This window comes from Parasteatoda tepidariorum, chromosome 1 (genome assembly GCF_982258835.1).
Source record: "Parasteatoda tepidariorum strain Cologne lab strain chromosome 1, Ptep-v5.0, whole genome shotgun sequence".
Taxonomy (NCBI): Eukaryota; Metazoa; Arthropoda; class Arachnida; order Araneae; family Theridiidae; genus Parasteatoda; species Parasteatoda tepidariorum.
Window position 1 is genome coordinate 48376662 of NC_141755.1, and position 16816 is coordinate 48393477.

Here is a 16816-nt window from a genome sequence, read left to right on the forward strand (position 1 = left end):
AAATTAATTTTAATTGCTGAAAATAAAAATTTGATTTGTATTGTTCTTTAAATGAATAATATATGTTTAATTGGAAACTATATTTTTTCTGATATTAAGATTCTGATTAGATGTGCTCCTTTCTTTAAAAATTTTTAAACAACTAAAACAGCAGTTTTAGTATTATGAAAGAGCTGTACTATAAGATAGTTTGTTCTTCTTCTTAAAATAATACTCTCTTTGTTTTTTGCTATCCATTATATACAATTTATATTATTATTATTTTTAAAAAATGAATTTTTTTTTAACTGAGAGCAATTTTTTTAATGTCAAAGTGTTATAAACTGTTTACACTTCTATTTTAAAATATACAGCTTTTTTTTATCATCCTCTTCACTAATTTCACACAAAGGTGTTATTATTATTTTTTTTATGAAGCAGGCTATTTTAATAGTTAATTAAGTTTAAAATAAAATTTAAATTGCAGAGTATGCGTTGCTGACTAGTGTTATTTCTAAGTTTTATTACGTTCAGTATCACTGAAAATTAATTAAAGATTGTATTATAAAAATGAAATTTGAATTGCAGAGTATGCATTGCTGACTAGTGTTGTTTCCAAGTTTTATTACGTTCAGTATCACTGAAAATTAATTAAAGATTGTATTATAAAAATGAAATTTGAATTGCAGAGCATGTGTTGCTGAATATGCAAAGCTAAGTAGTGTTGTTTCAAAGTTTTTATTACATTCAGTATCACTAAGACCAGTAGTATAAATTACTATTTTGAATCTTTTGATAAAGATTTGAAAACAAAATATTTTATGTTTATGATTCTCAAACATTTATTTATTTAATTTTTTTGAAGAAATAGTTATGCTTCTCACATGCTCTTAATTTCATTTTGATGTTTACTCTCTTTGTTTTTAGGCTTTTAAGTCTTATCTGAAAAATATATATTTAATGAAGGACAAGACTGTTTTTGATGTCATGAAAATTGATGTGGACCAGTATGCCACGTAAGAATTTTATGTAATTATGTAATGCAAAACAGTTATTTAATCTTGTATTATATTCCACTCAAAAATTTATATTATAAATAATGTAATATCTGTTTGGTTTTCATTCTGAAAATTAAATTTATTTCAGCTTTTGAACTGTATCAAAATTTGTTCCAGGGAAACTGAAGAATTTTTTAATTTTTGAAAATCTTGAAACTATTAAAATACACAAAAATTAAGAAAATTGACTTAATTTAGGTTTCAGACATATTTTAAACAAACAAATTGATTTCTTCTCTATTAAATGTTGTCTACTCTGAAGTTTTATACATTATATAAAATTACATTAACTTTTAAAAATAATTTTTTACAGTAAGTTGATTTAACATTTATCAGAAACTCTTACACAATCAAAAATCTAGTTTAGGCATTTATACTAACTGAAAACAATATTTCCTTCAGTGTGCTAACAGTTGCTCTTAAAAATAGTGTTAATATACATTAAATAACATCAGAAATATAATAATAATTAATATAAAAAAATGTGTGGCCATTATATGTGTCTAAATTATCATGTCTACCTAAATCTTTTCATTTAATATTCTCACTTTATACTTCCAATTTTTTTTCAAACTTTGTAAACTTATAAAAGTGTTTTGTAATATATTTTATGTATGTGAATAATACAAAAATGAAAAATAAAAGGAAATTTGAAAAAAAGTTAAAGAAATTTTTTTTCTAAGTGTTTGTGACTGATGACACAAACCCTGTGGTTGAGTTTTTTCTAAAAGAACTAGAATTTAGAATACCCTTCATAATCATATTGATTTAAACCTAACATCAATAAGCTTTATCTTACCAACTTAATCTGTTTCTTTTTTTTTTTTTCCAGGTCACTTGGGCTCAATTTTGTACCAAGAATTCGATTCTTGGAAAAGCATGTAAAAGGTTATAAAAATGCCTCTGTTAAAGATTCAAACACTGAAATAAAGCAAAAAAATGAAGATTCGTCTGAAGACGAGTCATTAGATATTGACTCTTCAATTATAAATGAAGAAAATGCCCAGAAACATCTTAAAGCTCATAAAATGCCCATAAGAATTATAAATTGTGATGATGAGGATTCACCAGATCAAGATGACTATGAATATTTAATACCCATGAAACAGCTTGAAATTTTATCTGATGTGGAAGAGGTATGTTTGCTTTCTATTTAAAAACAAGTTGTAACCACTATCACAAGTCAAAATATCACGAAAAATAGTTTACAGGACAGTTCTTCAGAGTACTCTTAAAAATATGCCTCAATAAAAAAAAATGTAAATTTGTATTATGTTAGTGTTTTTATTAGTTATTGTTAGTCAATAGTAAATTTATGAGATATCCAGTCATTTTTGATTTCTAGATATTTCTTTGTCATTTAATAATTTTTTGCAATTTCAGGGGTCTGTCTGGGTTTTTCTGACAGGTACCTATTTTGTGAAAATTTAGACATAATTTGTGAAAATTAAAAATTATATTAAAAATTCAACACAAAAATATAGATTTATCGTTTCTTAAGGGATACAAAAATAAAATTTTAAGAAAAATAGTTTGTGAAACTACCATTTTTACTAAAGTTGAATTTGTGAAGGTACCGATAAACGGTAGTAAATTTGGCCTGGGCAGACCCCTGCATTTTAAATGTTATTTTATTCGAACCAGTATTAACGACTGCTTAGTTTTAGGTTTTATTTTAAGCCTTGAGTAATCTCATCCCAAACTCCCTGTGTGATTTTATATCTTACTTGATTAGTCATTTACTCCTCTTCCCGTCAAAAATCAAAGCCCATCTAAACCACTTACAAGGAACTTATGCTGATTTTTGTACTACTAAAAAAATACATTTAGACAAATGCAATTTCTCTTCCATACATCCATTAAGACTTAACGGTAATTTTTTACTTTGTTACATTCATAAAATTTTTTGTGATCTAAACAGAAGATATGGTTTTCGCATGCTCGTCCCTCGCCAGAGCAAAAATAAAGCTTTTAAATATTCGGTTTCTCAATACTACTTTTCCCAGCTGATTCATGTGAATTCGTTAATAACTGCTATCCTAAACAGTTGCTTTCAATTTTACTACTCGTTTACGTCTTTAAGTTAAGGTTGGTTTTTTTAAAAATAAACATTTACAGGTACGCCCAAAAATAGAGAATTAGACATATGTTTGCTTAAGAAAAAGTTACAAAAATATTATAATTTTTGTTTTTTCTTTTAGGATTGGGAAGAAAAAAGTAAAACTCATAAGGTTCTTTCCAAAGCCGCTTTGGTCAAGAAAGCTTTAAAAAAGAAGACAAAACTTAATACTGTTCTAAAGTATGATGAAGAAGGAAATGTAAGTTTATTTTCCTTCAATATGACTTAATAAACTAATGCACTGAAATGACTAATGTAAAATATTTTTTATTTTTAAAATATTATTTTCTGATTCTATATTTTGAGCTATTAATGATTCACTCATATTTAATTATCTTCCAATTTAAACAGATGGATAAAAAGAAAATTAAGATAAAATAACTTATAACTGAAAACAAAAATCTTTTGATAATGATGACTGTTTTGTGCATTGTTATTAGTCTAAAAAGAAAAAAAAACATGATTTTTTTTTATAAAAAAGATCTAAATATCTTTAGCTGTAATCAGCATAAAATTTATGATATATGATTAAAAATTATTTACCCATTTCTCATTTAAAGCTATTTACCACTTACCAGTAATATTTATCTATCATCAGTTCTTAATATTATTGTCTCTTATTTTTACATTTTTGATTTCAATCTAGAGGTTTAAAATTAAAAACTTTATAAATACATAATTGCATATTGCAATATAGTGCAAGATTTAATGATAGTGATATTTAGTTTCTCTTTTACAATTTTAAATGGTAAATAAGTTACATTTGTTTTTTTATTAAGTTTTATTTATTATTCAATATGTTATATTTACTGAAATGTTATATGTACTTAAATGTTATATTACTTTCACAAGTTTTATTGTAAAAATTTTTTTAGTTCTACAAATGAAATTAATGAATACAAAATAACTAGTTTTAAAAATCAACTTTTCCCACTATTTCTCATTTTTTGTCTTAATTAGTTTTTTTTTTTTTTTTTTTTTTTTTTTTGCAGAAATATTTTTTAAATTACTTATATCCTACATTAGGTTTACTTATATCCCACTCAGATTGCAAATTTAACCTTTACAACCAATTTTATATTACTGCAATAAAATTTTATCTTTTAACTGATTATTTTTTAATTTTGATGTAATAATGTGTTAAAAGAAACAAATATGAATGTGAAACAATCAAGGGGGCTGATGAACAAAACTAGCTGAGGACATTACCTCTATTATAATTACTTCTAAATATTGTAATTAGTAATTAAGTACTATGAAACTTAACCTCTAGTTTCTACTAAAATAATTAACCCCTTAAGTTAAAAACTTGAGATAACTTAGACTTCTTCAATCTTATACAAAATAATTGTTTGAAATGTGATGTGTGTGTGTATCTGTGAGCTTTAACTTTCATACAGGTCTTGCAATAACAAATTTCAAATGTTTTGTAAATTTTAAAATAAAATAACTAAATTCTGTATGGCTTCCATCTCTTATTTTTTTAATCTTTCTGATTGTAATTAATTATTTGTTTTGAGATTGTGAAATAGAAAAATGTCACTTTTTTCTTTCGTATGATTAATGCACGTTTCTTTGAAATTTGAATAATAAAGTAATAAATAAATTTATTTTTCAAATCATCTTATCATGTAACTTACTTTTTTTTTAATTAAACATTAAAACTGAATATTTTTTTTAATTACCTATGCAGGAACAACTTTTAATTTTAAAATAGAATTTGCTTCTTTTTTTTAACACCAAGTGTTACTTGTTATCATATAAATCTTAACACTTCTTAATTTAAAAAAAAATATTCTTAATTAGATCTTTTAATAACAGTGAATCATTTATTTTTGCATATAAATCTTCTTTGTTTTTAATTTAGCCTCTTCGGGAAGTTGGTGGACAGTTGATACCAGATTTAGCTGCTGATCCAAAACTAGGATTATTAGAGGAAGATTATAGCATAGATAAAGTGAAACCTATACTTGATAAAGAAAATGAAATAGATAGACGAATTTACAAGGAAAAGATAAAAGCTAGACATAGAGTAAGAAATAATTTAAAGGGCTTTTTTTTTTTTTGGAAGAAATTTGCAAATTTTATGACAATTATTAACTAATTATTTATTTCCATTTTAGGCTGAAAGACTGAAAAAGAAAGAGGATAGATGGCTAAAAAACCCAGCTGGGGCTCCTCCAACTTTAAAAGATTCTGAAGTAAGCTTGTTTAAAAGTGTCTATTTAGGATCAGATGTGACAAAACACTTCTGGAAAATTAACGCATGTTTATTATTAATTTTAATAAAAAATTTTATTTTGGAATTTGGTTTGCATATTATTATTTTGCAAATTATTTTTTCAAATCATTAAAATTAAGATTATATGCTTGACTAAGAAACTAAATACTATCTGAAGTACTCATCTGTAATAAGGTTATTCTTTGTTAGTTATTTAATCTATGAAATCTCTACTTAGGATCATGTGTAATAAAACACTTCTGAGACATTAACATATTCTTATTATTATTAATTTAAAATAAAAGATTCTATTTTAGAATTTGTATTTATTGTATTGGTATGCATATTTTTCCAAATTATGAAAATCAAACATTTTGGCTTGACTAAGAAACTTATGACTCAGAACTTACTGAGGTACTCGTCTGTAATAAGGTTATTCTTTGTTAGTTATTTAAAATTGTCTCAACTCCTCTCTCTACATCAATTGCCATTCAATTGCTTTTTAAATGTTACATTTTAGCTATTAATGCAAATTAAAACTGTAAGCATACAAATTTTAAAGTATTTTTGATTAAAAAAAAAAATTTTTTACGCAATTGCATTTTAAATAAATATGAGATAAATAAATAATAAGTATGAAATTATACAGAGATAGTATATCTAGAAGACGCCAGGTGGCTGAGCGGTAGCGCTTTGCGCTGTCGTGCCGCAGGTCCCTGGTTCAATCCTCGGGCCAGGCAAGGTTGACTCATCCCTTCAGTGGGTCGATTAAATGAGTACCAAGCATGCTTGGGAACTAAAAACTGGAGGTTCGGCTGACCGGAACATCTGCCCCAGAGCCCAAGGTCACGAAAACTGAGATGGGCACAGTAGGCCTTGTCCCTCTATGAGCTGTCCAGCCACTGAGTTAAATTTAGTTAAGTATATCTAGAAGCAATAAAAAAAAATCACTTAGTTTTTGGAATCTGTTTGATTTTCTTGTAGCATTTAAATTTAATAAGTATTAAACAATGCTACTAAATTTAATAATCATTTGTTTGATTCACTTTGTATTAATAGGATGATTCTGACAAGGATAATGAAGATTCTATGATTGATCCAAATAACATGTACTCGTCTGAGAGTGAAGAAGAGAGTTCCGTTAATAATGAACGATTAAAAAATCATATAAGTTCTAATGATTCTAGTGGAGACAATACTGAGGAATCTGACAGATTTGCTGGTTCTGGAGCTGAAATGAACATAAACAGTGAAGCTGAAAGCTCTGAGGAGGAATTAGTAGACAAAATTGAAACTTTCAGGTAGGGTGTGCTTTCTTTTTATCTATTAGCTTTTTTTAAAGTTCAGTTTTAGTCTGGTATACTAGAAAAGTTACATACATCAGCAGCCAATTATCGGTAAATGAGATAATTAAGATTAAAGTTTCTTTTTATTTATAAATTAATATTTTATTATAAATAATATAATCAGGGTGAGCAATGGAAACCGGGAAAACCTGGAATTCTCAGAGAAAGTCACAATTAATTTTGGAAGTTCTCAAAGTATTATCAATTAATAAAATAATTTCACACAATTTTAACACTAGCATGTTTATATTCATTATCAGGCATTAAAACTGCTTTCGATAACCAATCATATCTTAATGACTGTTTACTATTATCATTTATTTTTCTTGATATCAATGATATTTTTAAAAATAATTCTAATAAATAGTTTTGTTATTTCCACTTCCTATTAAAAAAGCATATTTTTTTATAAATTTTTAAAACAGTAAGATCATTGTGAACATTTTTTAAATCATCTTGAACCTGTAATAATGAATATAACAGCATTATAGTTTCAATATAATTTAATATACTTATAAATATTTTGTTTGGTTATTCAATTTTGTGAACTGTCATGAAAATTTTAAGCACAAAAAAAGTTAATAAATTGAGATTAAAATATTTCTAAAATAGTTTTTGGCTTTTATCATTAAGTCATATTAATGTATATGTGAATAAAATTTTAAAATTAGAAATTCGCTAATATGAATCTGTGATGCCACAATTGGCATACACATATTTATTTTCTATCTTTTAAAATATCTTTCATTACTTAAGCTGATTTTTTATTAATAGAATTATATTTAAAATAAATCACAAACTTAATCTTTTTAAAACAAACATAAAATATTTATTTCTTCTCTTCTAGATTAATGTAACGGATACTTTTTTTATTTCATTACTAATGCAGACTTATATATTCACTGTCGCCTTTAATCGAAAACAAAAATCTATTTATAACTTTTTATTCTAATTTTCCAACGGCTAAATGTTTCGGTTGCATGGTTGTAATAATTCACATAAATTTGTTGGCGACTCGTGATCGCCAAGGTATTCTTTTAAACCCATATTGATAGGCTGGTTGGCTTTGTTTTGGCTATGTAATATTTTAATAGATCGCCAATTTTGGATCTCCTACCCATGCTTCTGTGTCCGTTGAGAACAAAATTACATATACTTTTTAATTTGGCTTTTGATTAGGCAGGTTGTGGGGGATTTGTCTCCCATGGCCTGTCCTTATTTAATATTATTATGCAAAAATTGATTCAACTGAAATTCTTATGGATAATATATGTATATTTGATACCTCGAGCTCTACAAATACATAAAATAAAAGCCTTTTTATTAATTCTAATCCGGCTCAACTATTATTTTCATCACCCTTCTGTTTTCATCGCAATCTTCAATTTGTCATTACTATCTTCAACTTAATCCACTATACCATAATATACAAACACCCACACCTTAATATTCCACCATCTCAACATATAAATGGCACCCCTGAATCTTCTTCTTTCACCATAGAATCATTAAAAACTAAAATTCTTTAAATTTGACTCTGGAAAGCTCCGAGAAATTGGTTTTGTTTTAGGAGAGGCAACCCTGTTATATGAAAAATATAATTTAAATCCTCATACAAAATTGTTTTACTAGTTGAGAATTCCCTTTTGTACTTAATATTAAGAATACACATATATAAAGCAGTTTAACTTTCAGTGTATATAAAGTAGTGGTACTGAATGTACAATTATTTTACAAATAATTAGATTTTAAATATGTGTTGTGTATTTCCTTTCAAATATATAGGTATAATTTTTGGTAGTTTTGAAAATTAGATACTTCATATTTGTTAACAGCATAACAGAGTAATAAGCTTTAATTTAAAGAAAAAATACATGTGTGCAATAATTACACAGAAAAAAATTCTTTTTTCTTACTCTACTGTTATTTTTATCTTATGTATATGTTACACATACAATCTTTTTCATAATGATTTCAATAATAAAACTAGGTTTTAAAAAATTTCAACTTAATAATTCAGTTACAAAAATTTTACCCTAGCAAATTTATCTAAACTGTGTTTGACTAAGATAATTTATGCCAGTGGTGTTTTAGTTTTGATCAAAAGTGTACAGTTAAAGTGTTGGTTTCAGTTATCATGTAGTTAACAGGTTTTAACTAAATTTATAATTTGAAGTAATATTTAATATTTCCCTTTTAAAGAAGTTAAGTAGTTTATGATGTGAGCAAAATATAATGGTGTAATAATGAGCAAAATATATGGTATGGTATTTTGGGCATTGTAGGATATCATGGGGCAGAATTTTATGAAGACAAGATCTTCAATGAGCAAAATACTAAGAATATTTAAAATTCGCATTTACTAGAACAATTCTTTCATGCAATATTGTTCTGTCAGAAGAATGGAGATAACCTGTCTACAGATAGTCAGGAGTTTAATGTAGAATTCATTCATTATTTTGATATTGTTTGAAGGCGTATAGAAATTAACATTTTGTTTTCATTGCAATTGAACATAACATTCTTAAACTATATAACGACATTCACTTATCTCATCTTAAGCATTTATTTTTATTGTTAATCTTCTGGTGCTGTTAATTAATCATCCTTAATTTCTCTTTTAGCGGCAAAAGAAAAAAATTAATTTCCCAAGCTAAAAGCAAGAAGCAAAAGTTGAACAGCAGTGTAGCCAAAGTGAAAAGAGAAAAGCAGAATCGCACTCTGGAGGATGATGAACAATTAGCACTTCATTTCCTTAATAGCTAATTAGTCCTACTTAATGTATAGGTTTTGTAAATATAAAATTATATTTGTATTAAATAATTTATTTGTTTTACAAAATTTGCTTCCTTTTTCTTTGTATTTTAGTTTGACTAAATTATTCATTAATCTTCATTATTCATTAATCTATAATTAACCTAAAACACAAGCAAATAAACACTTATTAATATGTCAGATTGTACTTTTTTTAAGATTTTATTCTTGGAATATAGAATTATAAACTGAAAAGAAAGTTCAAAGTATAATTTATGGAGAGAAAAAAAGTATACAAATATTAACAGTATACAAAGCAACATCATATAAATTAATATAAAGAGCAATCACTTTTGGGGGGGGGGATTATTCAGTAGAGACATTAATTTCAGTTAATAAGTATTTATAGTTATTTTTTAACATAACTAGGTACTATAATTCTATTATGATTTCTATACATGATGGGATTTCTTTTAATGTTGCATAATAAGTCATACTCTATCTTCATAAATAGTTATATTCTAATGTAGGTGCTACATGATTCTAATAAGTTAATTATATAAAAAATTAAATTAATCATTTTTTTTAGTCTGTGCCACCGCTATTAATTCCAGTTTAAGTTTTATACATTATTTAACACAGAATTTATTGCATTACAAATTCAAACAAAGCAAAATTCTAAAAATGATAAGCAACAGTGAAACAAGTATAATATCTCTTGAATCTTAATAGTTAAAATGAAAAAAAATAATTTTTTAGAAATGGTAATGAAAATTACTGAATAGTTTGAAAAGCTTAGAACAACAGGAAGTGTGTGTTATTATACTAATAAAATAATAATTGCAAATCTGTTTTCTATAATAGCAAAACATTTTTATTAATTGAAATTCCTGTAGTAGTGCTTTCTTACAGTAAAAGTCTTAATTTTCAAAAATATGTACTAAATGATTCCTTTATGTAGTTAAAATTATAATTCTAAAATAATAAATTTCCCCCACCCATATGAAATAAAGTTATAAGTAATCCATCAAAACAAATAAATTATGTAGAATTAAAAATGTAGTTTCCATCTTCAGTTTGCTCATAGAATATCAATCTTAAGTTAAAATTATTATTAAATAAGGAATTAAAACATAAAGATTTATACCTTTTTATGTCAACTGTATACAGAAAAATACATTTATAGATTATAAACACATATTTTACTCATCGATACATTTCCAATTCTAATATAATTAGCAATTCTACATTATAAAGACATATTGTTATTATAATTGATTATAATTTGAGATTTAAATCAGAAACATTTAAAGTAATATTTTATTTATTTTTTTATATTTATCTGAGTAATAAGATATAATATTTGAATCATATTCATATAATTCTTTAAAATTTTACCTTATGTATTATTTTGCTCTAATTGAATTCAGCAGTTATAAATATTTTAACTACATATATTTTTTTTTTGTATTACATAAACAACAGCTCACTTTTACATTTTTTATCACAACCTAATTGTAATCTTACTAAGTAATTGAATACTATAACTATAAAAATCTTTAATTATTATGTTGCCCTCTCAAAAAGTTGAATGAATAAAATTTTTCAAAAAAAGAAAAATATCTCTACACCTAGGTTGGAAGTTCAATTTAACAAAGTTTCCATTATATGACAATACACATAAATTAAAATAACTAAACCAACACTAGTTCATATCATTTAGAGCTTTAGAAAAAAATGTAATTTTCACATTGAAGAGAAGTTTCAACTTTAAGTTCTGTATGTTGAATTTTGAGCAAATATGGTTAAATTAGTTATCTAATTTTGATAAGAAGTATTTATAAACAAAAACCTACAAACTAAAAAGTTGTGTGGAATATCATTTTCTTATTCAGAAACGAAATAGAAAGAGTTTAAAAAATTAATCCAAATTTTTCATTTTTAACTCTTTGTGGTCGTATTAAGTTCATGCTGGTTGGAATTAATTTACTTAAACACAATTTATAAAATATTATTTAAAATTCTACATATCTCTGAAGCTTGCCGACTTAGTAAAAGATCAGTATGGTTTTTTGCTGTGGTGACTGAAAGCAGACATACGACTGGAACAGAAAAAAGGCGGTGGCTGAGAGCAGATATATGATTGGAACAGTAAAAAAGCGTTGGTGGCTGAGAGTAGACATACGACCGCAAAGGATTAAAAGGGCGCTACAAATATAGCCACCTTTATAGAATCATTTCTTGAAGATGAAAATTTAACCTTCTGACTATGGCTCTTTTTAAGAAGCTGTCTTGAAATAAGAATTATTTCTTATTTAGAAGCAGAAGGTTGATAGTATTTTCTATTATGATTAATAGAAAGAATAGGAAGCTTAATACATTCAAACCCCGCTATAGTTAACACGGTTTATAGTGAACTCCCGGATATAGTGAACGAAATGTTCGGTCCCGTGCCTTGCTATACATGGATAATGTTATTTTTTGTGAATATAGTGAACCACAAAAGTGAGGAAGTTGGATGTAATGAGCTTTTTTCTGTCTTCGACTGATTTTTAAAAAAAAAAATTTTTTAATAATTTTGAAATTTCTACTTCAAAATAAATACATATACCAATTTTCAAAACCATCTATAGAGGGGAATGTAGTGATAAGCATTTTTTCTTGTTTGCTTCTTTTATCTCACTTTCCCACCCCTAAACAAACCAAGCAGATGTTTCCAACCCAGGCAGACGATGCATCTGTAAGGTGTCAGTGGGATCAATATGCATTTTCTGTCAGAGGGAATGAGTAAATTATTCATTATTGGTCAAAGGATTAGACACTAATATGTGTTGATAAGGCCCTCATTTCAACTCCTTTTTGCTCTAAGTTCAGTTAAAAAAATCCTGCAAACAAGTGTCTCAAATTTAAATATGGCGAGCAGTAAACGTAAAACGTTCTCCATTGATGCAGGGATGAGATTTTTTCACTTTTATCTCTTGAATTTCAGCTTTTTTGTTATCAAAAATTCAGATTTTCTAAAAATTTCACTTTTTTTTATAGATATTCCGTTTTTTCAGAAAATTCAAACTACATAGCTACCAATCCTTTCTCATTTTTACTTATTTTTGCTATTTTCTCCCCTTTTACACGCAGCAGGTAAGATTTTCCGAATTTTTTACCCGCCCTCCAGATAAATCCGATTTTCGTAGTTCAAACGACGCTGCTTTTGACAAATCTTTTAGAGGTCCCAAGCCTGGAATCTGCTAATATCTCGATTCTTATTCATACGATTTTAATATCAAACATAGCTTTTCATATTTGCGTGTTGCGATTCTTATTCACACGATTTGAATATTGTACGTTGCGATTCTTATTTACGAGATTTAAAAATCCGATATTGTGATTCTTATTTACGCCTTTTTAAAAACCTATGAAGCGATTGGTATTCACTCAAGTTTAAAGTTCAATGTCTTGATTTGTTCATGCGGTTTATAATATCAACCATTGATTTTCGTATTTATATGTGATTTTAAAATAAGGCATTGAGATTTGCATTCACTCATTCTAAAAATTATGCATCATAATTTTTATTTATGCAATCTAAAAATTGCGCATCATGATTCGTATTTACGCTATCTAAAAATTATGAATCGTGATTTGTATTTACGCGTTTTGAAAATTCTATATCCCAGTTTGTGTTTTCTCATTTTCAAAATCGTATATCTAGTTTCATAATCATGTGATTTCAAAATCCATAATTGTTATTCATATTCACGCAATTTTAAGATCAACTATCGCGATTCTTGTAAGAAGTAATTTTTTTAAAATTAGTTACTATAAAGGTGACTGTTTTTCTAACGACGATTATTAGTATATGTAAGTGTTACAACATCAGAGAAACTGGAAGGTAATATATTCAAAACTTACATTCTGTGCTTGCAAAGAAGAAAAAATAGGATTTATCACAAGATGTTTTAAGATGGACTAACAACTAAATATAGCAAACATAAAAGATATAGCAAACAAAAGCAATCACTTAAAAAGGGATTTAATTTATTTATTTTGGAAAAAGAGTTAATTAACTCATCATCAAAATTTTACTTATAATTGCTGTTATTTATGCTATAAAATGCAAAATTCTTATCAAATGAAAAACAATTATCTAAACTGTTGCTGATTGTCATGTAATTTTTCAAACTAAAATAGCAATTTTTGTATGTTAAGGAGTTACTATATATTTCTACTTCACTGTTATTGATATGTTTCAGAGGGCTCTACTTAGATTAGACTATGATATGATCATAATGATTCGGTCCATTGTTAAAGTTTTTGTTTTCAATATAATTTAAAAAGTAATATTACTGATATATTTACTATAAATCACATAACAGTATTTATTAAAAGAAATGAAATATTAATGTAAATTCTCAGTAGTTTTAATTTGCTAAACCAGGTAGTTTTTCAAGTAATAATTGTCTCTTATGTGAACTGAGGAAAAATATAATTTCCAGCTTTATTTTTTCAATTGGTGATTTTTATTTTCACTAAATGTTAAATATCAATGTAATCATTTATATAATAATAGATTAGTACACAATTGTATATCAACACATTATTTATTACCTGAAACTGTCTGGAATTTATTATTAAAGGGTTGCGCTTGCGTAAAATTTACTATCGTGGAAATTCAGCTTTTTTGCCTTTTGGCTAATCTCATCCCTGTTGATGATAAAATGGGCATAATCAGAAAAATTGAAAATGGATGCAATCAAACTGATATTTGCAGGGAATATAAACTATCCAAATCTGCAATTTGTAACATATGGAAAAACAGGCAATTAGTAATTTCTGCTCATGAAAAAAATTCAGATGGCAGAAAAAAGCTGATCACAAGGATGTTGAAGAACATTACTGAAGTGATTCACCAATCGAATGTCCAAAAATTTGCTAAGCGATTTTATGAGCGATTTCATGTGCTCGAATGGCAGTTTAGACAGGTTTAAAAAGCGGAATAACAGAAATTCAGGAAAAATTATCTGATAGTCGGGAAGTGTTTCTATATCTGATGTTGAGGATTTCTCATCAGCTAAAGATTACTAATTTATAATTTTTTTTTTTTTTTTTTGTACGCAAGACGAAGAGTAATGAAAAATAACGAATTTTTTGCTACTGCATAATATTTTTCAGTCATTTATTTGAATAACGTGTAATAAAAGGGAGGAGTTTGGGAACTATTAGTTAAATTGCTTGTGTAACGGATATAGTGAACTCCTGGTTATAGTGAACCGAAATTGTGGTCCCTTGAAGGTTCACTATAGCGGGGTTTGACTGTATAATGTTTTCTTATATTTGGGTAAGAAAATATTCTTCATACAAAAATATTATCTAATAATATATAACGAAAAAAATGCAAGATGAACAATAAATTTCAACATATATTTTTAATACAAATTTGGGGAACTGATGGAGCATCATCATTGGACATGTAACTGATACTGCTCAATTCTACATTTTTCAAGCTTTTTAAAACACTCCACTAATGGATCAAGAAGTTCTCGCAGTTTTGTTTCAGGTAGAACAGCACTATTACTCACTAGGAACTCGTTAACATTTTTAATCGGAAAGTTGTCGGATTTAAAACCTTTATCTCGACAAGACTGCAAAAGAGCCAATATCAAAGCTTCGCTCTGAAGTACACGTGGTACATTCTTCAATGGTGGAATATCACTACTTTCAAAACTATGGTACACTATATCTCGTATTATAGAAAATACATGAAAATGTTCATTTTTTAATAAATTTAATATATGCCACAAGCATGGCACATCTGAAATTAAAAGGGAGTTAAGTGACTTGTAGTTAAGTTTATAAATTGTACTGTCACAGTAGAATCCTAAACTTGGTATACTAGATGAATGATACCAAATACCAGTAACAGGAGAAAACTCATTTAATTCAAAGTCTTGTAAAAATTCACCTTTAGTGCAGTTATAAATTTTTAATTGCTTGCATTCTTCAGTAAATATGCAAAGAGCATTTTGCATAATAAATGCTTTTTCAATATTATTCGGTGATATATTCAAAGAAACATTATGGCGTATCTCACCATTCGGTGCAATAGAAATTAAAGACTCATTATGTAGCATATATGCAAAATTCTTGACTGGATCTAGAAGTTTACAAACTTTAACTACTCCAGTAGGCTTCCATAAACCAACAGCTTTAGTGCATAAAGAAATAAAATCCATAGGGCTGTCAGTTATGATACCTCGCCACAATAGTTTTCCATCCATGTGAAAAAGCCAAACATGAGAACGAGCTGAGATGATAATATAGATATTGATAGAATTTGGCAGACGTGGCACAAGACACAGATTATCTCTAATTTCTACTACGTCAAACTCTGGACAGTTTTTGAATAATTTTTGAGGAACACCAATAGCACTTTGAGTAATCTCTCGCACCCCATTCAGAGGTATCTCCCTTTTATGAAAGCTAAAACATGTATCAGATGGACCTGTTTTCTCAGTCCAATATATAAAGTTCTGATTGTAAGATATCAAGACATGAGTAACAAGATTATGGTGATTGTTATTACTGTTAGGGGATGTTATATTTACATTAAAATAACCAATTCTGGCCCATTCGAACAGTAAAATTCTGTATTCAAAAATTTGCACATCACCATTTTGTAGAATTAAAAACATACGAGTGGACTTGCCTTCAGTATCGAAAAATAAATCCAACACTGGAGATGTTGTGACAAGAAGTTCATCAGTTTCTGCTTCACTAGGTGAAGTACTAAAATCATATGGTCTAGCATCACACGTGTGAACTTTAGTATCTTCTGTGGTAAATACTATATGACCTGGGGTGATCCAAAGGCGAGAATTGTTTTTTGGATTAAAGTTTTCTTCAAAGCGCTTTACTAGAATTTCATTAAATATACCACAAGATTTGAAGCAATCGTCAACCTTAAACATTTTTAATAAGTAGTTGTTGGTAATATCAACAGGATTTTCTCTTAATGTCTTAATCACTGTAAGATGGTGAAGAATCGTAGAACTTCATGCAATAAGATTACACGTTATTTGAATTTATTGTAAATTACTTGAGAACAATCACAAGACATACCGAAACCAAACTGTAGCAGTAAATATTTATTGAAGATGCCATCTTAAAAAAATTGAAATAATTAAACATGATCAAAAATTAAAATGAGGCACGAATCGATAATATTTAATGAAATTTATTTTTTACATGATCCTATTTATTATGTACTTTTAAAAAAAGAGTTACGAATTTCAAACAAAATTTTATTTTTCAAAAACTCAATCTTAACTGTTAAGTAAACTAA

General features: G+C 26.9%; 2 protein-coding genes across 2 annotated transcripts in view; one reads left to right on the top strand and one right to left on the bottom strand.

Annotated features, from left to right (window-relative positions):
* LOC107440403 (putative ATP-dependent RNA helicase DDX10) overlaps positions 1–9564 on the top strand; it is a 38186-nt gene extending 28622 nt beyond the window's left edge. The window contains exons 13-19 of the mRNA XM_087163115.1: positions 907–995; positions 1870–2173; positions 3239–3355; positions 5024–5188; positions 5280–5357; positions 6437–6678; positions 9348–9564. Of these exons, the coding sequence (XP_087019241.1) occupies positions 907–995; positions 1870–2173; positions 3239–3355; positions 5024–5188; positions 5280–5357; positions 6437–6678; positions 9348–9489 (1137 nt within the window). The 3' untranslated portion in view covers positions 9490–9564. The remainder of the gene's footprint in view (positions 1–906; positions 996–1869; positions 2174–3238; positions 3356–5023; positions 5189–5279; positions 5358–6436; positions 6679–9347) is intronic.
* Positions 9565–14881: 5317 nt separating this feature from the next.
* LOC147816440 (uncharacterized) lies at positions 14882–16807 on the bottom strand. The gene has a single exon (XM_087163122.1). The coding sequence runs from the start codon at positions 16440–16442 to the stop codon at positions 14934–14936; it is 1509 nt and encodes a 502-aa protein (XP_087019248.1). The 5' UTR covers positions 16443–16807; the 3' UTR covers positions 14882–14933.
* Between the last annotated feature and the right edge of the window lie 9 nt (positions 16808–16816).